The sequence below is a fragment of the Hippocampus guttulatus genome, chromosome 13 (genome assembly GCF_054856545.1).
Source record: "Hippocampus guttulatus isolate MCC_2025c chromosome 13, RoL_Hgut_1.0, whole genome shotgun sequence".
Lineage (NCBI taxonomy): Eukaryota > Metazoa > Chordata > Actinopteri > Syngnathiformes > Syngnathidae > Hippocampus > Hippocampus guttulatus.
In genome coordinates, this window is record NC_141273.1 from 18412593 (window position 1) to 18437253 (window position 24661).

General features: G+C 41.8%; 1 protein-coding gene across 5 annotated transcripts in view; it reads right to left on the reverse strand.

The window, feature by feature from the left end:
* syne3 (spectrin repeat containing, nuclear envelope family member 3) overlaps positions 1-24661 on the reverse strand; it is a 61243-nt gene that overhangs the window by 16109 nt on the left and 20473 nt on the right. For 4 of the 5 annotated variants that reach the window (XM_086126923.1, XM_086126920.1, XM_086126919.1 and 1 more), the window contains 5 exons: positions 24115-24297; positions 20324-20467; positions 16605-16739; positions 13334-13495; positions 12777-12949 (listed from right to left, as the gene is read on the reverse strand). In XM_086126923.1, the coding sequence (XP_085983049.1) occupies positions 12777-12949; positions 13334-13495; positions 16605-16739; positions 20324-20467; positions 24115-24297 (797 nt within the window). The remainder of the gene's footprint in view (positions 1-12776; positions 12950-13333; positions 13496-16604; positions 16740-20323; positions 20468-24114; positions 24298-24661) is intronic. The other variant, XM_086126921.1, reaches the window with a different exon arrangement.

The window sequence follows — 24661 nt, forward strand, 5'->3', positions numbered from 1 at the left end:
CACACTCAAATTCTACTATAATTTCGGCTACTGGTCACTTAAAAAAGGGTGGAACGATTATCTGCACCTGAACCTTAATGTTCTGATAAATCTCCATTTCCAGCCTCTGATTTTGCACCTCAACTCAGCCCGAATTCAAACGAACACGCAGAGGACGGCAAAAGGATCCTGCCACAACCACAACATCCTCTCCCTCCCGACCTCCAACACTTGTTATTGCATTACTGGTGTAGCCTACGTATACTTTCAGAGACAAATTCGAATTGAATTGAATACAACTTTATTGTCAAATGTGCTGTACGTATGTGTAACATACAGCACAGATGAAATTTCTTCCCTCTCAAAATAAAACAAGAGGAGCCGCTGCGGGTGTCTGCGCCGCCATCTAAAAGGAAGCCAACCACAGTCGCACAGTGTAACACCATCAAGTGTGAAGCGGATGTTATGGACCAGATGGTGTGCGAGTACATTGCGCTTACAGGAACATGGGAATGGCCTGTCGCTGTGTTCTACAACATTATTGAAATCGCAGCATGAAATGCATCGAATAAATTCGAGTTGTTGTTAACGAAATAATTATTACCAACTATCGCTATTGTGTAGGAGTAATTCCCTCGTTTTCAGAACAAAAGCTTCCTTTGGCTATTTGGACCAGAGCGTGTCAATATATTAAGAAACATTGGAACAGAATAAAATTGTAATGGAATAAAATTCTGCAAAAAGAAGAAGAAGAAAAAAAAAAAGAATATGGCCAGGAGTGGACATGCTATAAGTCAGGGGTCGGGAACCTTTTTGGCTGAGAGAGCCATAAACACCACATTTTTAAATGTAATTCTGTGAGAGCCATACAATATGTTTAAAACTAAAAAGATTAGGAGATTAGATGTGAATCCTGCTAGCTGCTGAAGATCAAAATGTTGAGCAGGGTCACTTGCTGTGCATGCCTCTTTAAACTCTCCCAGTTTTTCAAAGTGTAGAAAACAACCTGTTTCAATGTTGGCGATGAAAATTTGTAGCTTGTTTTCAAATGCAAACACTGCTTGTTGCAGGGATAAAATTGTATTCCCAATGCCTTGCATTTTCACATTGAGCTGGTTTAGATATTCAGTCATATCCACGAGATAGTAGAATTTCAGGAGCCACTCAGTGTCAGCTAACTCGGGATGCTCGACATTTTTTATTCCAAGAAAAGTCCGGATTTCACTCAGACAAGCCGCAAAACGGCTGTGCACCTTCCCCCTTGACAACCAACGCACGTTGCTGTGCAGAAGCAGACCAGGATAATTCTTCCCCCAACTTCATCCAGCAGTGTTTTAAACTGGCGATCATTTAAAGCTCGGGCAACAATAAAATTGACCACCTGAACGAAGAGCGACATCACCTCTCCAAGCTGCTCGCCACACATCTGAGCACACAGCGCCTCCTAATGTAGGATGCAGTGAAAACTTAGGATGTGTCTCTTTTCATGCTCACGAAGAAGTGCCACAAATCCTCTGTGTTTCTCCACCATGCACGGTGCACTGTCAGTCCACACCGAAACAAGTTTATCCATCTGTAGATTTTTTTTCTTTAGCGAACTCAGTGAAGGACTTGAATAAAACCTCCTTTCATTGTCAAAACTGCAAGACTTTCCTCATGTAGTGTGCCACTGACGACATACCTTGCAATCACGCTGAACTGGGATAAATTGCTTACGTCCGTTGACTCATCCAAGGCGAGAGAAAAAAACAGGTGCCGCATTTATGTCCTTCACTTGCCTTGCCTCGATTTGATTTGACATCATGACGGCGCGGTCGTGAACAGTTCTTGCCGACAGAGGCATGTCTTTTATCCGTTTAATTATCTTGTCCTTATCCGAAAAGTCATCAAAAAGTTCATTGGCAACATCAAGCATGAATGCTTTGGCGTACTCCCCGTGAAGGGCTTTCCGTTTCTCACAATTGCGAACGTGGCAGCAAAGCTAGCCAAATTCCAGTCACCTTGTTGGGTCCAAACACGGAGTTGCTGCTGACTAGCTTGCACTCTTGATAGAAGCTCTTGACATGCTTTCTTCCTGCTGTCTCCCGCAGTATATTTCGATGCAAATGTCGTGTGGCGGGTGTCGAAGTGCCGCTTTATATTGGACCTTTTCATCGATGCAATTTTATCGCCGCATATTAGGCACACTGCGGAACCTGTTCTCTCCATAAAGGCAAATTCCTCTGTCCATTCCTGCTCAAAAGTACGATACTCCTCGTCTCTTTTTCTTTTAGCCATCTTCTCAAAAGGGTCTCTAAAATTAGCCGACAGCGCGATTAAAACGAGGGAAGTTTATTTCCTGATCTCACGCACATGCGCACATCGGCCACTATTTTCGACAGCAGATTAGGCAACCCCACTTGAACAGTGTCTCTGCCTCATCTGCGTTGCCAAGGCGATTGCTAGAAGGATAATTAGACACAATGACATGTACGTTTGCCACTTTCCCGCTAAAATTGCCGCAAACCGGCTTTCTAGTCGCCGGTTCGCGCATGCGCAAACGAGTCTCACGATTTTTTTTTCATAATTGAAGATTTTTCTGCGAGCCATATGCAGCCGTCGTGAAGAGCCATATATGGCTCGCGAGCCATAGGTTCCCGACCCCTGCTATAAGTGATGCGCAGGCGTGCGCGCATGCACGTGTTCTGAAGATATTGGCTGCCAACCAGATTCCTATGTGCCACTGCACACTGTTGTGTATCAAGGATTGGCGCTGAGAATGAGCATCGAGCTGCTCAGTTGAAGCAATAGAAGAGGTATGTTTCTCTAATTTCTTGACGCTCCCGTTGCTAATACTAAAACGATACTGATTCCCTCACCCTGTCCTCAAAATAAAGAAATAATAATAATAAGAAAAATAAGAGTAATCATAATAATTGTCCAATGACATTAATTCTTCGAGGTCACATGGCACCATAGGTAGACACCAGACAACACTCTGAGCTGCTGTCCTACAGTGAAGCTGAAGTGAAAGCGCAAAGTGTCAGCACAATCCAAGTTTGGGAGTGCCATTCCTCCCTTATGCTTAGCTAACTCAAGCATTGTGTATTGGGGGGGGGGGGGGGGGGGTTCCTCGCACCCCAGATAAACCTAGAAATAAGTTTATTTCTATTTTTGTATATCTTACAACATAATCTATCCTCAATGCTCGGCGAGGAGCTGAATAGTGAGTATAGTTCCTGTCAAGTGGGTGAGCAAATCTCCAAATATCAAAAAACCCTATATCTTCCAATCCTGTATTGATGAATTGCGTTAACTTGTTTTTACTTCTCTTTGGATTAGTAGTATCCAAATGCTGATCTATTACAACAATGAAATCTCCACCACATACACACCCCCCAGTTTCCAATGCAGTTGCATCAAACATAAGTGAAGACATTTTTGTTCCTATCAAGGGATGCATACCCATTTTTTTCCAAGCTTTCCCATGACTAGATCTGCCCCCTTTATATTTTATACTTTATAGGACTCAAACATAACCTTATCTGTTAACAGAAGAGCAATTTCTCTTCTATGACTTTGTACATATGAATTGTGCAGTATTTTCCGGACTATATGGTGTCGTTTTTTGTCATAGTTTGGCCGAGGGTGCGACTTATACTCTGGAGTGACTTCTGTGTGAAATGATTAACACATTACGTCATTTCACGTGTTATTTTCACATTAAACCAAAAGAGGGTGCTCTAGGCCTGTGTTGATACTTTCCCCATTAGCGGTAACTGACAAGAACAACTGACGATAACTGTGACGTCAGCGACGTAGAAGAGGAAGTGCCGCATATTCTACCTGTTTCGCAGAGTTCTTTAAAAATGACAGAGAGAATGAAGATTTCATTGATTTAGTGATTCGGAGTGACACTGATGGTTTGGAAAACTTGTTAGCATGATCTTTATGCTCTAGTTTTCTGAATGACTCTTAATATGTTCCGTGAACATACCAGGCACATTCTCAGTTTGTTGTTTATGCATTATGTCACGTTAGCATATCACACACTTATTCAGCCTGTTGTTCTCTATTTTTATTTTTATTTGCCTTTCAAGGTGACATGTCTGTTCTTGGTGTTGGATTTTATCAAATAAATTTCCCTCCAAAATGCGACTGAGACCGACTTATTTATGTTTTTTTGTTCTTTATGATGCATTTTATGGCTGGTGCGACTTATATTCAAGAGCGACTTATAGTCCCGAAAATAAGGTAGTAAATATTTTAATAACCAAATTGTTTCAATTTTTTATGTTCTTGTTGAGCGAGATGAGTTTCTTGCAGAGAAATTGAAACCGTCTCCCATTTCAATTTGGCCGTTAATTTGGATCTTTTAATTGGATTTCCCAGTCCATTTACATTTAAGGACGTTAGCTTTAGCAGCTCAGGTTGCATCAGAAACAAACTGAAAATATCCTATACTGTTATATTCCCACGAGCTAAAAAAAAAAAAAAAAAAAAAAATGTATGGAGAAAAGTAAGTGCTGTCTTATCTGTAGGTATTAATTGCTCCCCTTCATGCCTCTCTCCCACGGCGTCATGCACGGATGCTTTTTTTTCGGGGACTGGGACGGAACGGGGACGGAGGACGATTATTCTTTGAATAAGGATGGAGGGACGATGACGGAAGGGTACCCAGGTCACGGACGGAACAGCTGGACGGATCAGCAAAATAGGGTAAAGTGCCCATCTTTAATGGGAATTGATCGGATTTTTCTTTTTAACGTTTCACTTCTTTATCAATTCTCTAATCTACTTTTTGGGGAAAAACTGAGACTAAACAAGTAGATTAGCATCCACATTGTTTTATGTCTTCATTGTATCTGTAAACAGGCGACATTTTTAAAAACCCAACAGTGTGCTCTTAATAGGACCACACCCTCAGACCTCCTTGGTGGTGTGCCACAGGGTCCCCGGAATTAAAAAAAAAAAAAAAAAAAGTATATATTGTGTTGTGATGGCGACGTGCAATGGAAAGTTATGTAACAGCAGCACAAAAAGTGGAACAAAAGTGCCAAGTGTAGTGATTAATTTGAAAAGGAAAATAATTGCTGGTTTGAGTCCCAGGCAAATTTGACTGTAAAACTGTTATACTAAATTCGACCACTAGAGTTCACCAGACTTGCATTGGACAATTTTAGTTTCACATAATCTCTAATCTCACACAAACTTCACTTCCAACTGTAGTCTGCTTGCTTACAATCAACAAGTCGTATATGGATGCTGATCATGTACTCAGTGACTGCTTTACATGTTATTCTTTTGAGAAATAGCGGAAACCCCATCATCATAGCCTCGCAACACAAATCCCGTGTTCGGGTTAGAAAATTTAGGACCCATCTTTGAATGTACCGACACGTACAGTTAGTGTGTTCTAAAAGGGAAACGCCATCTATACTTTGTGTAATCAGTCAGGAAGGTGGTTGACTTGCGTTGTCAACATGATTTGCATTTTAGAACAACCTAAAACTAAGTATTGATGTGCACGAGCATGTTTTTTTTTTCTCCCCCCTCCCTCCTTTGCGGTTTCTTTCTGACTTCCGGGTTGAGTGAACGCTGGCGCGTCTGGCTGCCGCTGCTCAACCCGTTCTGTGTTTTATTGTTTTTGTTCCTGATTGTAAAGTGTCCCTGGGTGTCTTGAAAGGCGCTTATAAATAAAATGTATTATTATTATTATTACTTCACTCTAACTAGAGTTCAGGTAAAGTAAATATGACAGAGGTCAGTGAGACATATGGACAACTCATGATGTGAAGTGACATTGTGTAAACTGTCATTTTGAAGGAAGTTACCAATGTCACTTTACGGAAATTGCAGAGTGACGTTGTGCCACTTCATGAGCTCAGTGGAATATCACTTTGGGGAAAATACGCGTATCACTGCATTGATTGATAAGGAAAGAGAAACCCACAAATTCAGCTACAACAACAGCTACGAGAGACCCTAGTTAGCTCTGTCTCATTGATGCTCAAGCCGTGTGGATGCTTTGACAGAAGACAGTTTTCTCCTGTTTTGACCTCTGTGCAAGACGCAAGGCAAATAGTATAATCAGACTTATTTTGGAAATACTTTAAGAACTAAAGACACTCTAAAGGGAACACTCTTGAAATGTAGAGGAGAGAGTCAACTTAGCATCCAAATCCTTTGCACTCCAAACTGCCTTTGTATAAATTAGTCCATAGTGGAAATAGGCAACTTGATCACTCGACAAGCCACCAAAAATACTCTGGCCTGCTATCCCATGTCACTGGGGCTCGTGTTGAGTTATACTTATACAGTAAATATTCCCATCCCCGGAATTCTATGAAAAGGAATTTCTTTCACCCGGAAGAAAAACCTATGCATTAACATTTTGACTCCGATATTACATGTAACCGGAACTTAATAAGCGGAAATTCCACTACCCGTAACCCGGATGGAGACGTCATGCCGCGGGAGCTTAAATACACGCAACGCCCACCCGATGCTAGGAAAGACACGTTTTCATTTCGCATTTTTCGATCATCAGATCAGAAACGACGACGTGTAAGTGACTTTTTATTGGCGTGCGTTTCACTCTAATTGCGAAAGATTTTAACTTTATTCACTTACGTCATGTAGATCATCGCATCGAAACGTAGAAGAACTGTCATGACTGTAGCGGAGCGAGTGAAATGCTTCCGTTTGAGCGAGGCTGGACACAAAGTAAAAAGCATCCAGGATACACTTGGGAGTCGGAAAGATGCAAATCTACGAAACTTTAAAAAACAAGGCATCGATTCAACTCTTGATGACAAGCCACCATCCAGCAAGGAAGCAATGCCAGTGGCAACAAAAATCCTTCAGTATGCACAAGAATCACCAGACATCGGTGATCAACGGGACAGTTACTTGCAACTAGCAAGAAAACTGTATGACACGCAGGCGAACGTTGTCATAAGCTAAAGAATGCACGCAACAAAACAATCCAAAATAGACCAATTTTTTCCCCAAGGCAGGCAAAAAATAAGCATTAAAATACTGTACTGTGCTGTACTTTTGTGATTTTTTTATACACTTGTACCTGGACAGTATTGCAGTTTTTGTTCTATGCAGTAAACAGTGTTTGGACAGTATATTTTTGCATTTTATTGATTGTGATGTTACACGTGCATTTTGTCAACATACTTGCAGGTTCATAAAGGGTACCATGCTCATTTCCCAAATGAGGAATTTCTGTTATCAGGACAAATTGGACAGCGCAAACACGAGTCCGCACTAGAGAATATTTACTGTACAAGGTATACAACTCTGACTTTAGAATGAGATGTTTTAGACCTGATTTCAGGGGGTAGAATTGGTTCAGCGAAACAACAGTTTCTAGTTGCCGTAGTGTTAATTCAAATTTTATGTGATTAACCTGCGACTCACTCGCTTTTGTTAGTTCTCTATTTTGACTAAATCAAACAACAGGTCCCAGTCTGATTTAAAATCCACAGTTATTTTTATGACTGAACAGATTGACGATAATATCAGTCCTGCCATGAAAAAATCTATAACTTTACTCCAACTTAGAAAATAAAACGAATCCAGGAGATCCTAACAAGGACAGCTAAAACTTTTTGGGTGACTAACAAGTGCACTTGATCATTAGAGAAGGAGCTGCTGTAAAATGAGCGTGGTCAGAACATTTTATCTCTGGTCGGTTACTTGGGAGAGGTGCGGACTGACTTAGACTCGGCTGGGGCGCTAAAATTGGGGCAACGAAAGCTTAAGTCCTCCTTGACATCGGCTAAACCAACTTCCATCTCTCTGTGCTACTGGCGTGACTGTGTTAGTGGAGACAACAGGAAGTTCTAACCCTTTAAAAACCATAGGTGTCAAAATCAAGATTTGGCCCGGCATGGCATTTCATGTGGCCTGCGAAAGCAAATCATGTGTCAACTTTCATGATCCTTGCTAAAATCTGTACCGAAATGTCAAGATGTCACGTGTAATAAATAACATTGAGATTGTGCAATAATTTTGTCACCTTGTTTACACTTACTTTAACAATAACTGAATAAACTATAGTTGCCTGATTTCAAAACTACTAATCCATCAATTTGCGGTGTACAAGTGATAATACGATTAGTGCTGTCAAGAGATGAAAAAAATTGTGAGACTGGGTGCTTTGCATTGATGTAGGAGGCTAAACTTGTGCTGCTTCGTGGTAAGCAAACTCCTTCTTACAAATTAGGCACAACACTCTACCTTTATCAATAGTGCGGTCAGGGCATTTTCGAATGTAAAATTTCCATTCATTGTGCCTAGAACTCTCACATGCTCCTCCATTTTCACCTCTCCTCTCCTCACCACTGCTTACTTAGCCCACCCAATACCAATGGGAGCCAATCAGCTTATGCTAAACAAGCCCAAACATAATGAAAGCCAATCAATGTCCGCTTCAGGCTGTAACTGACAGTTGTTTCCCCACCCTCAACAACTCGAACACAGGAAGCCAACACATAAAAATGGATATTAGAAAAAGGCAACCCACCTACAGAAACAATAAAGTTAGAGATTACAATTTAGACTAACGCGATTAAAAAACATAATGCGGTAAATATGGATGTAATTAATTATTCGCAATTAACACGATAATTTGACACCTCTAAATACGATGACACACTTAATTTGGTTTCACTGTCAGAACGGCCCTCCGAAGGAAGACGTAACTCCAATGTGGGCTACGGCAAAAATGAGTTTGACACCCCTACTTCAACGGAGAGTTGATCAAGACTGTTCAATCGATCTGACAGCGTGCGCGCGCACACACACACACACACACACACACACACACACACACACACACACAATTTCACTACTTCAACATCTATATATGATATAAATATAATTCGGTCAGCCAGTGACAAATATTATCAACTGAAGTCCAAGTGTGATCTGGGAACTCTTCCCTGCCGTTTTTTCAATTCCCATCCCCAAAGGTACCATGACTTAAAAATGACCTGTATTCTATTTGTGTACTTTAAACCCTGCCTTTAATAACACTCGCAGCTACACATTATGGTTGAAGACCAGCACCTCTTCAGCTCCTTCGGACAGACAAGAAAATATGAATTCCTTCTATCTTTTATGCATTCTATGAGACATAACTTTGTATTCTTTAAACTGTGGATTCAATCGCAATGATTCAATGTAGGCAAATAAATCCTTCGCTTTTAATTAATTTGTCATGACTATCTTTTTTTAAAGTAGCAATTGCATATGTTCTTTCATATGCTACAGGGGTGGTCGAGTGGTTAGCACGTCGACCTCACAGTGCAGAGGTGCAGGGTTTGATCCCGGCTCCAGCCTTCCTATGTGGAGTTTCCATGTTCTCCCCGTGCCTGCGTGGGTTTTCTCCGGGTACTCCGGTTTCCTCCCACATTCCAAAAACATGCATGGCAAGTTGATTGGGCACTCCAAATAGTGTCCCCCGCCTACTGCCCAAAGACAGCTGAGATAGGTTTCAGCACCCCACGCGACCCTTGTGAGGATAAAGCGGATCGGAAAATGGATGGATGGATGCTACTGTGGTATGGATGGCCCAGAGGTATTGTGGTTTTGGTTGCGACCATGTCAAAGGGGTCCTTAAGCAAGATACCGAACCCCCAGTTACTCCTGATGCTGCGTCATCAGTAGGTCAATGAGGTAACAGTGTAGAGTACCAAAGGTAGAAAAGCAAATACAGTCAAACCTCGGTTTTCAAACGTCTCTGTTCTCGACCAAATCGGTTTTTGACCAAAAATTTCAAGTGTTTATGCCTCGGATTACGACCGAAATTCGGTTCTTGACCAAACTGAGCGCACTTGAATGCGCCACTCGACTTTTCTCGACTTCTTTACACGAGGAAGTGTCGCTTCCTCGGGTTGACGAAGAAGTGACGCCTCTGTTGTGAGCAGACGTGTTCAATAAAGATTTTTTTTTTTTAAAAAGAAAGAGCGTCCATTGTGAGCAGACGTGTTCAAAGATTAAAAAAAAAGAGCGTCTATTGTGAGCAGACGTGTTCAAAGATTTAAAAAAAAAGAGCATCCATTGTGAGCAGACGTGTTCAAAGATTTTTTTAAAAAAAGAGCGTCCATTGTGCGTCCATTGTGAGCAGACATGTTCAATAAAGATTTTTTAAAAAGCAGACGTGTTTGTTGAGATCGAAGCAAATTGGACTGTTATTTCTGCATGGCACCAAAGAAAGAAAGTGGAAGTCGTAAAGCTGCTGAAAAAAAGAGGAAAATTAGATTTGATAGTGAAATATGAATCAGGTGTGCATGTGTCTGTGTTGGCTAAGGAGTTCGGCATGCCGAAATCATCAGCATCCTAAAAAAGAAAGACCATCATAAAGCCAGTGATGTGGCTGAAGGATCTCGTGTGTTTAATGAAAAAAGGCCACAAATATTAGAGGAAGTGGAGAAACGTTTGCTTATTTTCATAAATGAGAAACAGCTAGCAGGGGATAGTCTTAGCCATGATACAATTTGTGGCAAAAGATAAGATAACCTTTATTTGTCCCATATTGAGGAAATTTGCAAATCTTGCAAAACAAGACAATTGTATGGAGATTTGATTAAAAAAAAGGATCCTAGCATTGCTCCTGAAGGGTTTGATTTTAAAGCAAGCAGAGGATGGTTCGAAAAGTTGAGGAAAAGAAGTGATTCGTCATGGGGAGGCAGCCAGTTCAGACAAGGAAGCTGCCGAAAAGTTTAAAGTTGAGTTTGAAAATCTCATCAAAGCCGAGAAATGTCTTCCCCAGCAAACGTTTAATATGGACGAGACTGGACTTGTGTGGATAAAGCGGTTCAGAAAATGGATGGAGGGATGTTACCTCGTACCGTAGTGTAGGATTGCAGACAGAGCGTCCATAGTGACAGCCATTACTTTAGAGTTTATAAATTCAAGGTGTAAAAGAATGCAATCTACAATTGTCACGATGAGAGAGAGAGAGAGAGAGAGAGAGAGAGAGAGAGAGAGAGAGAGAGAGAGAGAGAGAGATGTTAAATTTTTTGTTACAATGTCAATGTTTGTTAAAATTGGTAAAAATAAAACAAAATGTTTGTAGTTTGTTGTTACCTGCGCTCTTATTACACGTGTATACAGTTTATGGTGTAAAATAGTTCAAAAAATGCTTTAAAAAAAGTTGTTTTCTAGACGGATTAATTTTTTTTTACATAGATTCTAATGGGAAACATGGTTTCGGTTTTCAAACAGCCTTCTGGAACGGATTATGGTCTAAAACCGAGGTTTGACTGTACAAGTGACAGTCCATTTACACTAGGTATGTTCTGACCAGAAATCCTTTCCACATCACGTTTACTTGGTTCAATCTATTTAATCAAGTCGCCGGTCCGCGGACCGGTACCGGTCCGCAGGGCATTTGGTACCAGGCCGCACAGAAAGAACTTGCCTTAATTCCGTTTTATTTATTTAGCAATATGAAAGATGTTTTATTTTGAAAAATTACCGGATTCTCCGTTACATCTGTCTGGCCTTAAAAGTACGTTCGAGACAACTTGATTTAAGTTATGGATGAATACTCTGAGATCGCCACAATTGCACTGTTGCTATTTCCGACATACATACCTGTGTGAGGCGGGGGTTTTCTGCAGCAACGGCGACTAAAACAAGATTACGAAGTAGACTGGACATAAACCACACACTTGAGGTGTCATTGTCTCCAATTACCCCAAGATGAGACCGTCTGGTTGCAGAAAATCAAGCTCGGGGGCTGTGGTGAGTCGTCATTTTCATGCACTTTGAATTTGCGTTGTATCGTATTTTGAAGGCATTAAACATTACCATAGCGATCAGAGTGTTGCGGCCAGATTAGACGCTCCTTGTGTTTATTATTATTTATTATAGTATTTATTATTATGTGGACAACAACTTGGAGAAAACTGGAATCCGTGTTCAATTACTGACTGAAATCATGGATTTGGCTGATCGACGCCACTAAAGAGACATTAGCCACGGACTCAAGGCTGTCTTAAATTCTTGGGCAGCCTGCTACCAAAACAACATCTGCTATCTCGACCTTCCCCTGATGAAAATATGCACGGAAGCTAGTCCCCCACCATCACCCCCTCCCTCATACATTCCCTTGATTCACCGTCTTCATTGTTTATGTCTTGTGACCTGTTGTAACCGTCATATGCTTGTGCAGGAGTTTTTTTTTTTGCCTCACTCAAATTATCCTCAAAATGAGGGTAGTTCGAGCGTGGGTTTTTTTTTCCCTCTCTCCCTCCCCTGTGGTTTCTTTCTGACCTTCGGGTTGAGTGAACGCTGGCGCGTTTTGGCTGCCGCTGCTCAACCCGTATTGCTTTGTGTTTTTTGTTATTGTAAAGTGTCCTTGGGTGTCTTGAAAGGCGCTTATAAATAAAATGTATTATTATTATTATTATTATTATTATATTTCAAAAACACCACCGTTTTCATGCAGCTCATACCATATTATTTTGTTGTATTATTTCTGCCACACCTTAGATGCCAGTCCCTGAAAACATTGTCTGACATAAACCGGTCCGTGGGGCAAAAAAGGTTGGGGACCCCTGATCTAAACAACACCTGTGAAGATATCTGTATGGGCTCCATTAATCACAAAGTACATGATAGTTTGAAATGCCACAGTCCTCGGTGGGTCGGGAACAAAATGAGCACCGAGCAACAACCTCTGGTGCTCCTTTGACAACCAGATCAAAATTGTGAATTGCATCCCTGAATATGCCACCTTTAATCTGTTTAAATGCTAACAAGCGAAGTTTTCTTACATGTTCGTCTTGCTTTACCTGTGAATATTGAGACTCATGGTGCACAACGCCAACCATAAACCTTGAAGATGCTTCATATCTCCCACAATGTGGACTCTTCCTTCCTCCGAAGTCCTTTTTAAAACAGCCACAGCTAGTATCTCCATCTGTTGTAGCTGGATCTTCTTCTCCGGAAACTCTCCAAGTGCTCTCTAGGGATAGTCAATGGCAAATTAAAAGAAAAAGAAGAAACCTAAACACTCAATATTAGCTCAACCATCATTATGCAGAAAGTTTTGAAAAACAAATTTGTATCAGCAGAGCCATAAGTGGATTGTTCAACAATATTCAAATCAAATGAGATCCAACAGAAGATTTTTATCAAACATTGTCTTTTTATGTACATGTAACCAAAAGGAGACTTTCGTAACAATATACTGTATGTCATACTGAATTGCTCACGATCCATATTTTGAGTGGTGTGGTAATTAGATCAACTTGTATCTGAGAACGTAAACAAACATACTGTAACTAAAATACATAACTAGAAGGATTGGGACAATATCAACAAAAGCAGTAAGCATGAACCCTCAGACCTGTGCCTCATGCTCGCGACTTTCTATGCTCCACTCTCCAGTAGGGATCTTGAAGGACTCCAGCTTCTGCTTCATGACAATACACCATTTCTCTATGTTTAGGAACTTGTCATGGAAATGTGCATGATCTCCGATACTCTCCTTACTCTCGTGCAGATTGACCTGCAAACAACAACAGCAAAAACACTACCAGTGTCATTTCTTATAATGCATTCATAACCTTGTACATTTCAGAATTTCCAGGGTTTTTCCAGCATATGAAATGTCAAGGCTACTGCTGACAGCTCGAAAACCGAGGACACCAAGATACCTGTTATATTCTGACAAGCGTTGAACTCACGACAGAGTTGGGTTTTATTTTTAACTGCAATGGATTACTGTATATACACATCTGCTCATTATGTATTTCGAGTGGAAACTTTAGTGGCGCAGCAGGTAAAAACTTTGCGACACATGCATGGTATTTGGTATGATTGTTCCTTAAATATCACTTTTTCAGAAAAAAGTGGGAGCCACACAAAAAGACAAAAAAAAAATCAATGTGGCGGTTGTTTTTCAAGATGGCTGCCATATGGGCATCTGTTGTGGCATTTTGCTCAGAAACTATGGTGAAAATTGATGGGTGTTGTTTGCAGGTCACCTTCTCAGAAAAAAAAATACTTGCAAAAACAAATAAATAAGTTAATTCAAGTCAAGTCAACTGTATTTATAGAGCACTTTCAAACAGCCATCGCTGCATACAAAGTGCTGTACATGGAGCAATTTAACATGCACAATAAACAGTAAGACAAATCGGTAATAAAGGCGGTAGAAAGCACCAAACAGTAAAACCAAGAACAAATCTAAGTCATGCTGAGTCGAATGCCAAAGAATACAAGTGAGTTTTGAGGAGGGTTTTGAAGATGGGCAGCGAGGAGGCTTGCCGAATGTTCAGTGGGAGGTCATTCCAGAGAGAGGGACCAGCAACAGAAAAGGCTCGATCCACTCTGAGCCTGAGTTTAGTTCTTGGTACTTCTAATAATGTCTGGTCCACAGACCTGAGGCGCCGGGCAGGTGTGTAGGGGCGGATGAGCTCAGAGAGGTAAGGTGGCGCGAGATTATTCAGAGATTTGAAAACAAATAAGAGGATCTTGAAAATAACTCTAAAATATATGGGGAGCCAGTGAAGGGATGCCAGAGTAGGAGTTATGTGCTCCCTCTTACGAGTACCAGTCAAGAGGCGAGCAGCGGCATTCTGGACCAGCTGAAGGCGCTTAATGGAGGACTGGCGGACTCCAAAGTAAAGGGCATTGCAGTAATCGAGCCGGGATGTGACAAAGGCATGAATTACTGTCTCAAAGTGTTCATGTGAGAGGAGAGGTTTTATTTTGGCCAGCTGTCGAAGGTGAAAGAAGCTGGATTTGACAACGGCACCAATTTGCTGATCAAGTTTGAAATCACTGTCCAGTTTAAGGCCCAAGTTTGAGACTGTTGACTTAAGATAAGGAGACAGGGGGCCCAAGTCTACAGGATGGGATGTACAAGGGCCACTGGGACCAAACAATATCACCTCTGTCTTCTTTTCATTGAATCTCAAGAAATCTTGTGCCATCCAGGTTTTGATTTCTTCCAGACAGGATAGGAGGGGCCTTAATGAGAAGGCGTCTTTCTTGCTCAGTGGGACATAGATCTGGCAGTCATCTGCATAGCAGTGGAAGGGAATACCATGTTTCCTTAAGATGGAACCCAATGGGAGCAGATACAGCGAGAACAGCAGAGGCTCCAGAATTGAGCCCTGTGGAACACCACATGACAGGGGAGCAGTGCGTGACTCAGAGCAGCCAAGGCTGACACAAAAGGTTCTGTCAGCTAAATAGGACCTAAACCACTCAAGAGCACTGCCGCCAATGCCCACCAAGTGCTGCAAACGAGTCAGCAGAATACTGTGATCCACTGTATCAAATGCTGCAGTTAAGTCCAATAAAACTAGACACACGTGGTCTCCAGCGTCATTTGCCAGGAGGATGTCATTAGAAACGCGTAACAGGGCTGACTCCGTGCTATGCATCGTCTTGAAACCTGACTGGAATACCTCCAAGATGTTATGTTCATCCAAGAAAAATTTCGACTGCATGTGCACCACTTTTTCCAGAATTTTGGAAATGAAAGGCAGTTTGGAAATGGGCCTGAAACTTGACAGCACATCTGGATCAAGACCAGGTTTCTTGATCAAGGGTTGGACCACAGCATGTTTAAACTGTTGGGGAACTATAACAGAAGGGAGGCTGCTGTTGATGATATCCAAGACCGATGCGCCAACACTCGGGAGAACCTCCTGAAAGAAGTGCGGGGGAAGAGAGTCGCAAGGGGAGCCAGATGGCTTCGTCTGGCGAACTACATCTTCCAAAAGCGTCAAGGACACAGTTTCAAAAGAATTTAGCACAGCTGAACATGGAACATGGTCAGATGCGGTATTTGAGACCGGAGTCCTAGCTGTAGAGACCTTATCAATGAAAAACTGAAGGAATCTGGTGCACATACAAATAAATGAATGAATGAAAACAATTTTCAATCAGTTTTGCTCTCATAGCAGTGAACAAGTTAAATTAATTGACATATTCCTGAATTCGAGTCACAACGTTCCCCCAAGTATGATAATATTTGTATAGCACTTTAAAAAACATTCAAAGAAAAAAACAGAACAACAAATCAGGCATATAATAAAAAAATAAGAGTCACGGTGGTTGACTGGTTAGCTCATCGGCCTCACAGTGCAGAGGTGCCGGGTTCAATTCCTGCTCCAGCCTTCCTGTGTGGAGTTTGCATGTTTTCTCCGTGCCTGAATGGGTTTTCTCCGGGTACTCCGGTTCCCACACATCCACACACACGCACACATACACATCCTCAGAGCACACACAGAGATACAACCATTCACACTCACACCAAGGTTAATTTAGAATGGTCAATCAGCTTGCCATGCATGTTTTTGGAATGTGGGAGGAAACCAGAGTATCCGTAGAATACCCATGCAGGCACAGGGAGAACATGCAAACTCAACAGAGTAAGGCCACAGCCGGAATTGAACCCCGCACCTCTGCACTGTGAGGCGGACGTGCGAACCAGTCCCCTACCGTCCCGATCCAAATGATAAGATTATATAGAATTGTATTTTGATGGCATCAACCTCCTACTATTGGAGCCTATCACAGCTTTCTGTCTACACTGCAGACAATGGCAGCTAGCTATCAGATACCTATTGGATTTTGAGGAAGCTGAACTCATTATATCCTACCTCAACTGTCTTCTTAAGGTACTTCCAGTCAGTAAACAATTTTTCAAACTGAGTCTGGTTGCTCTGACAGCCTGATATGAGATTTTCAAGAGCTTTGATGGGGGCTTCACAGTCTTCCAGGTCCTTTTGAATCACCTGAGAAAAAGTCACAGTGTGAGAGTTACTTTCATATTTAGTGTAGGTTTTCATAAATGTTATACGTAACTATTTTCCATGCTCATTTAAAATAAAACAATGTGCTGCATTGAAAAAAATACCAGTATTATCCAGAGGTATTTATCGGTGAATACACCTATTCTGTAAAATGTGCAGCTTAAAATTTGAGAGCAGACCATAGACCATTTGATTTGTCCGGAGAAGTAGACTTTACGCATGTGAATGTTTTATTTATCGTTTTGCACGGCTGCAGAAACTGCCGTGTGAATGCAAGTGGGGCTACACCGGGGTTAACGCGCTTCTCTTTAGACAAGGATGCTGCAGAAACACATTCTATCTCCATACATAGACACATACAGTGGAGGTCCCTCTTGGCCAATGGGATGCGAGGAAGATGCTCGGTCAGATTCAGATTCAGATTTAGAAAACTTTATTTATCCCCGTGGGGCAATTAGGACTTAACAGGCACGCTTTGCACAAGAAACATAAAAAACAATGACGAACATGGGATACAGTGCAAAGGGCCTGTCGGTACTCGCTGTGTGCACAGCGCCCCGAGATCTTAGTTCAGAAAGGAAACCACTAGGGAGGGAGAGGGGGAAAAAAAACCATGCTCGAACTATCCTCTTCTGAGGATAATTTAAGTCCAGGAGAAAAAAAAAAGACCCCAGCACGTAAACAAGCATATGACAGTTACAACAAGTCACAAGACATAACATGTAATGAGGGAGCGGATGGATGGAGGGGAGGGCGACGCGGCCCGACCGGCGAGCTGCTCAGTCCATTCGAGCGCTCAGATCAGTTCACGTCGCGGGAAAAAAAACAGGAACAATAAAGGCGGTGATACAAGGATGTGTATGCGCGTGATTGTCTGGTTTTGTGTACGTCAGGCCGCAGCTACTTCGTCAAGGTCTTCTCATGGAGACAGTCGTGGCTTATCAGTCAATGGCCGAGAAGGAGGGGGTGATGGTAGGGCACGAGCTTCCATGCGTACGTTCTTCCAGGGGAAAGGTCCAGATAGCAGATGTTTTGGGAACAGGCTGCCAACAATTCCAGACAGCCTTGAGTACGGCAAGCCAAATCCACGATTTCTTTCTGAGCGCGGATTCCAACTTCTCCAAGTTGTTATCCATCTTGCAATGACGCTCCAAAACCACAGCCATTTTGCAGTTGAGCACAGTAGCCGCTTGGATCAAAGTGTTGGACATCCGCACCATGTCATCCATAAAGATCGGCAGCTTCTTCACTTCCAATAAAGCCGCTCCCGTCGGTTGAATTTTGCGATAGATCAGGAAACTGCTAACACCAAACAGCAGCATACCTGCTATCAGAAGGCCGATAATGTAGATGTCTTCCATATCCTCAACGGACAGTATTGACAGGGACACCATTCTCCACTTCCTCCAGGGATCTAGGGTGTACCCAGCAGCAAATGTCCCCGAGGGGCAAGTAGGCTCCCCACTGCCTGCTCTTCTCGTCGAGAAAATTTTGTCGATGGCATCGAGAGACCAGCCAACTAATTCCATGGTTTGTTTTAGGATGAAAGTACGGCAGGAGGCTAGGAAAGTGAGACAAGGACAGCACATAGACTGAGTGGCGAGCAGGGAAGGGTGAGGGGAGGACAGGAGCAGAGCAAAAAAGCGTCCGCCTTTGTCGAGAGCCAAGCAGAAAAGGGGGGCGGTCGTAGCCAATGGCAGAGCAGCTATAGGTATGTTGTGTTCAGGAAACCAGGGTTCCCACTCTTCCACTTGCTTTTTTGTTTATGGACCTTTTAAGGACTTTTGAGGCCCAATTTAGCAATTTTTAAGGACCTTCGTTCTCCATTTAGAAAAATCTGGTTTCACTAACAGTAGTACTGCTTGCCCACCTTAGCAGTATCCAGTATACCTGAACAGCTGAAATGCATGTCAGAAGTCTAAATCCCAAATGGTACAACTCTATTATTTTCCATCATACCACCTTCAATGATCAGACATGTTTTATAATGACAAATATGAAACTGATATGACAATTAGGGAAAAGCAGACAGTGACTTAGTTTTCTCCTCAATCTCTTTTGCAAGTTCTTGGAGATCAATTTTCTTCTATTTTGCTGTGTGCCTCAATGCATTTGATTTGACCAGGAGGCTATGACAAGTTTTACCTCTCACAGAGATGCCGTTCTTGCACACTCGGCAGTAGGCCGACGTATTATCACCAGCAATTTTCCGACCCAATCACGGAACTCCGGCTACTCCAGCCATGTCACTAGAAAATAGCATTGTCCCAGAATATTTGTAGTGACGCCACTTGAGCGAAGCGCACCTCAGCAGTCGAAAGTCCACTGCTCTCTGCTGTGTGCATCCGCGCGAACATGTACGCCCGCGCACGTCTTTTGGTTTCAACTAATCAGCGCCGAAGCAACCGACGTCACATATCAAGGATGCTTTGATCTACGACAACAGATAAGCTAGCCTCGCCGAGACAACAGCTAATCTTAGCTGACGCACACACAGCAGAGAGCAGCAGACTATTGACTGCTGAGGCGCGCTCGCTCGAGTGGCGTCGCTACATATTTGTCTGTCACTTGTTGAGATCAATAACTTCGATGAATAGATTTTTCCAGAAAATATGGTAATTGTTTGCAGAGCCAGCAACCAAACCAACCATTCACTACCCCAGCATGGCGTCGATCTATTGTTGTTACCCGAAATAACCCGAAGTGATCAAATGATCATCGTCGGAACTAATCGGAGATGGCAGGAAAAGCAGAGCGGGTACCAGGTCCTGCATTTTCCGACAAAACTATGACTTGAAAGGGTGGGGGAAATGACATACACAAATGAAATGAACACCACAGGTTCATTCTTAAGGATTTTTCTTGATTTTAGAAGCTTTCCCTGAAAATTATGGACAATTAAGAACATAATTTTGCAACCTCTTTTTTTATGGATTTTTATTAACTTTAAGGACCCGTACGAACCCTGGAAACTCAGAGCTGCGAGTAGCAGCCCATACTGCACTTTCACCTTTCGTACCTTGAAAGTTTTTTTGTAACAAGAGGCAATATTTTCCTGTTGAGCGTTTCGTAACTTGCTGGCAACATTGTACGCTGTCCATAGAGACATTTCTCGTCCATTGTACTGTATTTCAATGACTCATGATTTTATTTCATTGTCAGTTAATGCCTTTTCTTGGTGGAAACCTGACACTGCAGTGAGCGAGATTTTCCATGTTTGGGTGGCATTTCTCGTCAGGTGTCACCACAGTGATGATATATTTAGCGTTCATAACTGGGATTTATACCTGCATCAAAGGTCCACCGCATTCAATTAAATATCCGCTAGAAATCTTGAGTAATTTTTTGCAGAATTCCATTATTTTGCACAGATATGGGTGGACAGGATGAAACCCTGGATTAATCTTTACAACAGGAAATCTTTGGCATAAACTCTCACAACTAACTTTAATATATTCCATTTATTTTCATCTTAACTCAAGATGACAGCTTTAAATATTCACAGCTGAAATATGAATTTTATACCATTTATCATGAAAAAAAATATCGCCGACAATTTAACTCACCCTGAATTGGTCGTCTTGGCTTTTCTTAGCCAGGATGTCAGGCAGAAGCCCTTTAGTTGCAGTCATTGCATCTCTGAGACTTGTCACCTTAGAGCGAACCAAAATGTAGGCATCTCCAAAGTCCTTGGTTCTTGAAATTAAGCCCTGAAAAAGTAAAAGTACACTTCAGTGAGTATAATAATTTTGTAAACCACAATTCCAACAAAGTTGGAACGCTGTATAAAATGTAAATAAAACATTACAACGATTTAAAAATCATTCTCTTATCATCAATTGAATACACTTAAAACACTAGATATGTAATATCCAAACTGGTGAACAATATTGTTTTTTTGAAGAAAGAAAAAAGAATAAATAAATAAATAAATAATTTTAGGACAAAATTTAATGCAGATTTTTCTGACAGATATTGCGATTTGATTCGACTTACTGTACATAATGAGTATTGCACTAAGATTTAAAATGTAAACTATTTGTAAAGATATTTCAAATATAAAAGAAAACCTTTGTACAAATGTACATGTTCATTGGAGATAACTATAAGATTGTTGGCAAATTGTTTTTCATATTTTTGTTACAGATTAACTTGTTTCAAAAGGAGACTGAGAGCTGAGCGACGTGGTCTAAAATTTGTATTTTGGTATACAGTGATCCCTCACTGAACACGGTTAATGGGGACAGGGACCTGGCGAAGGAGGGTTTGCTCCCCCACTAGAAATTTTATGTGGGTAAGTGTATGTGGGTACCAGCATGTAAACAGTAATTATACTTTACATCAGGGGTGTCAAACACAGGTCCTGGAGGGCCGCTGTCCTGCATGTTTTCCAAGTTTCCTTGTTGCATCACACCTGATTCAAATGATCAGATCATCAGCAAGCTCTGCGGAAGCCTGACATTGAACCTGTTCATTTGAATCAGGTGTGTTGCAACAGGGAGATTTGGAAAACATGCAGGACAGTGGCCCGCCCTCCAGGACCCGAGTTTGACACCCCTGCTTTACATATTTGAGACAAAGACTATAACAGTACACATATTTACTTAAATCTTTGATTATAAACCTTTTTACAGTAATTAACATTCATCAGCACTGCCTTCTGAGAGAGGCAAAGAGACTTGTGTTGGTGGAGGCGGCAGTCACATTACATTCTGACGGTGTAGCCACCGTTACCCTTCAGCTAGCTCCTGGCCAGCTATCCCTGCGCAGAGGATGTGTTTATGATAAGACAATTAATCGGTATTGATGAGACGAAGAGAGACGTGTGTTACACGTGTTGCTGCCTTTGAACAAGCCCAATCACCTCTCTCTCTCTCTCTGAGAGTCAACAGTGTGACGAGACACAAGGGAAGGTGCTGGGCGGGGCTCCGAAGATGCGCAGCCAATCAGCTCATGGGATAAATCTGCTCGTGCTGCCATTGGTCGAGGTCGCACTAGGAACCAATCATGTGTACAGGCATGTACAAAACCTCTGAGTCATTCGGCATTTTTTTATGAATACAGTACTTTGGAAAGAAAATGCGATGTATTGAAGCCGCAATTAATGAAGTGCTCTTTTAGGAGCTGTTGTGCTTATGTGCTTAACCTCATGAGAACATGTCACTAGAACTGTCATCTGTGACTTTAGCCTTCGTCGCCATTCGCTCACAAGCTAGCATTGGCTGCGTACCCTAGCTTACTAAACCTGCATTGCTAATGCCTTGTCGCATCCATTTGCTACTTTAATAAACCTCTACAAGTTAAGCTCATTTAATACACCTCTGGTGTTAACATCGAATGACTGAGCTTTTTTGTCTATGCAATTAAGTTTATAAAACTTTATCGGTCGCCTGAAGGTTGGGCTCACTGGCAAGCACCTGGTGGCAGGGCCTGCACCCATGGGGCCCGGCCGCGCTCTGCCCGAAAAGGTAATGTGGGTCCCCGTCCCCATGGGCTTACCACCTGTGGGAGGGGCCAATGGTGTCAGGTGCCCTGTGAGCTGAGCAGTGGCAAAAGGCAGGGACCTTGGCGGTCCGATCCCTGACTACAGAAATAAGATGGAGGTAAATGAAATAACCTCTCTGACAGGAGGAGCCTGAGTTGGTGTGCAACTAGATCTAGTTGGGCTTGCCTCGACGCACAGCTTGGGCTCTGGTACCAGTATCCTCAAGAGGGGTTATTGTTATTGATCCAGACAGTATTGAGACTTAATTATGGTTAAAATGACCTGAGTGCAAAGATAAAAGTAACACAGTAGGGCTGATTTTATTCGTGTCACAAATCTCTAGTGAATGATTTGTTCTAATTTGATATTTAAGTGGTTTGAATTTTTTTGTAACAAACAGTCACTTTGCCATCATGTGCTTGTCTGTTGCTGGTCACCATGGTCAAAAGATGGTCAGGGAGTTTGTGTGAATGCTCAGATGCATGGAAATTAAGAGAAAACCTTGAAATCCAATGAATAGAACAAAATAAATAAAATTATTCACACTAGGTTTAAATTGTGGAATGTAAATCATACTGCGTTGCCCTAGGAAGGGAGACAAATATTTTTTGCACCGTTTACAAAAAAAAGAAAAAAGGTGGATGAGGGAATGATGTCAAAATGTAGTTTGAATTAAATTTCAATTATAAATTAAAAATATTTTAATTCAGGCTTGAGGTTAGTTGATTATCCAAATTATAAAGTGCTTAGTTTAAGTTAAATAGGAGTGACCGTAGGCCTCCACACGATGGCGCTGTTGGCAGTGTGCGGGAAAAGTTACCGCCAGTAAATGTGCTGCAGTTGATAATCATTTGCTTTATTGAGTGGCTAAATATATTGGGATAACCATTTAGCAGATTAAACCAATACATACAGTACAAAGACAGTATTAAATATGGGCACTTTCAGTGGTGACCATACTTGTCAACCGCGGCTTATAAATGATTACGATTCCCCTTACAAAGCAACAAAAACCCTTACAACGGCTTACCGCGCATGCGCACATCATGCTTTATCAATCCTACCGTACGTAGCGATGAAAAAAAATATACGATTGAGGATTACTTTTGCTGGTTTGCCGTGACAATAGTAGCGATCGACGACGGCGTTGTTGTTGGCTACCAGCAGGTGAGACTATCTGGATTTGAGCCAAAATGGTCTTTGTGAGATCGGTTTGCAATTTTTTTACCCCCCGTATAAAAGTTGTAATACATCGTACATGATTTGAAATGATAAAAAAACGTGTAAAATACGGGGAAAACGTACAAGTTGACAGGAATGGGTGACTGACACATTTTGCTATCTGTTTAATTTCTAAAGCATTTGTTTGGAAACACAAAGCGAAAGGAATCATTGTGTTGTGTTGTCGCTATGTGGTAGTTTGGCTCTTGGCAAACAATAGTCTTTTGAGTGTTGACCACATGATAGCGCAATAGCACAAGGTTTCAAACACAATTTACTGCACATGCGACCGTTTCTATTACCAAAGCAGCTAATCACAAACTGAGCACACACACGCACGTGCACACCCACTAAGTTTCGAAACCCAAACTAAAAATTGATTTCGTCCCTGGGAACCAAATTTAATTTATTGCCGTAACATTGAAAAATACATGTAATTTATTGGCACAGAACACAATAGATGTTAATGTAATGTATGTATTAATGTAATGTATGTATTAATGTAATGTCGTGAAAAAGCCGTTAACATCAAGCTTAACGTTCAATAAAACAGCTTGCAGCATTTTACTGTGACTTTAGTCAACCCAATACATCTGACGCTGGATCCGAGTCTGAGAAAACCGAGTGAATTAATGTTTTTTTCTTTCTCACCTCAAGTCTTCCCTTTCTTTGTATAAGCTGAACATGCAGTAGTTCTCTGTTCCTTATAGCAGTACTCAGCTCACTCTGCAGATCATCAGACCTTTCAGGACCAAACAAAGAGTCGAGCAAGTCACCCTTTGTCTTCAGCTGATTCAAACAGTCTTGCAGCTGGATACTGTCCTTCAACAGGCGCTAAGTGTAGAGGACAGAAAAACAATCTGAATCAGATTTCCTGGTCACAAATGTTAAACATACAAGGAATTTTACCTTCCCAGTTACAACCCGTCCAGAGACAACAAAACATTGACCAATATAGGGAGACTGAACGGGAAGCCTGGCGGTTCTCTGTTTAGGGTCCCAAGTTCTTAGATGTGAAAGGAAAACAATAGGGGAGGGGAAAAAAAGACACACTCGAAACATTCTCCTTAAAAACAAAGACTAACAAACCCGCTCTAAAAATACATTAAAATGTATTTGAAAAACAAAAGGGGGGGCTTGGTGCTCGACTAGTGAGCTGCTCACCATCGAGCACCATTGCACTGTGATGCCGAGATGC